General features: G+C 36.8%; 1 protein-coding gene across 1 annotated transcript; it reads left to right on the plus strand.

The window, feature by feature from the left end:
• Nucleotides 1-280: 280 nt before the first annotated feature.
• Nucleotides 281-1,238, plus strand: LOC131395412 (olfactory receptor 8K1-like). The gene is given in 2 exon segments (XM_058527295.1): nt 281-823; nt 825-1,238. Coding segments are annotated over 2 exon segments (957 nt in total).
• Nucleotides 1,239-1,460: the final 222 nt, after the last annotated feature.

Genomic DNA, 1,460 nt, shown 5'->3' on the forward strand with positions numbered 1-1,460 from the left:
ATATCTTTGAAATGGATGCCGTGGCAATCAGAAGCTTAATATCAGGTACTTACATTATATTCAAAAAAAGCTAATTTTCAGGCACTTACCCTACAGTATGAGTCCAGGTGTATGTAGCTTTGGCCTGATGGGAAGAGGAGTCTCTATTTATAATTTGAGACAAAATGTCTCTATATCTCATATATCATTGTATGTATGTTTTAAATTCTCTTAGAAGATAGCATCTTAAATATAATAATTATTAATTTGATACCTTGCATAGGTTACTAAGGTGAAATATATGGAGAAACAGAATCATACTGCAGTGACCAAAGTGACTGAATTTATTCTCATGGGGATCACCAACAACCCTGGGCTGCAGGCACCTCTCTTTGGAGTCTTCCTCATCATATATTTGGTCACAGTGATGAGTAATATGGCCATGGTTATCCTGACTCATTTGGACTCCAAGCTACATACACCCATGTACTTCTTCCTTAGACATTTGTCGATTACTGATCTTGGTTACTCTACTGTCATTGGTCCAAAAATGATGGCAAACTTTGTGGTGCACAAAAATACAATTTCCTACAATTGGTGTGCCACCCAGCAGGCATTCTTTGACATTTTCATCATCACTGAACTATTTATTCTATCAGCGATGGCCTATGATCGCTATGGAGCCATCTGCAAACCTCTTCTCTACGTGGTTATCATGGCAGAGAAAGCGTGTTGGGGGCTGGTACTTACTCCTTATCTCTACAGCACATTTTTGTCACTATTTCTCACAATTAAGTTATTTAACTTGTCCTTATGTGGCTCTAACATCATCAATTATTTTTACTGGGGACAGCCTCCCTCTGATATCCATGCTTTGCTCTGACACACATGAATTAGAATTGATCATTTTGGTCTTTTTGGGCTGTAATTTGCTCTCTTCTCTCTTGATTGTTCTTGTATCTTACATATTTATTCTTGTGGCCATTCTCAGAATGAACTCAACTGAAAGTAGGCACAAAGCCTTCTCCACCTGCAGCTCCCATCTGACAGTGGTGGTTGTGTTCTATGGAACATTATTGTTTATTTACCTGCAACCCAAATCTAGCCATACTTTTGATACTGATAAGATGGCCTCTGTGTTTTACACTTTAGTGATCCCTATGCTGAATCCATTGATTTACAGCCTAAGGAACAAGGAAGTAAAAGATGCTCTGAAGACAAATTTAACTAATCGATGCAAAAATTCCCTTTTAATTTAATCTTAATGTTCAGTTGCAAAGGTGGGTCCAAAAATGTTTGTTTAATCCTTTTTCAGACCAATTATGGCATCAAAAAGTAGGAATATTTTACTAGATTTTTTCCTCTTTTTCTAGATAAAACACTTTCTAGATAAAACACTCAACATACTTTTCTCCACTTGAGTAGAATAAATAAATATTGTAACCAGGTAATGTGAGTCCCAGGTGATTTTCAAGGTCATA

This window comes from Diceros bicornis, chromosome 31 (assembly GCF_020826845.1).
Source record: "Diceros bicornis minor isolate mBicDic1 chromosome 31, mDicBic1.mat.cur, whole genome shotgun sequence".
NCBI lineage: Eukaryota > Metazoa > Chordata > Mammalia > Perissodactyla > Rhinocerotidae > Diceros > Diceros bicornis.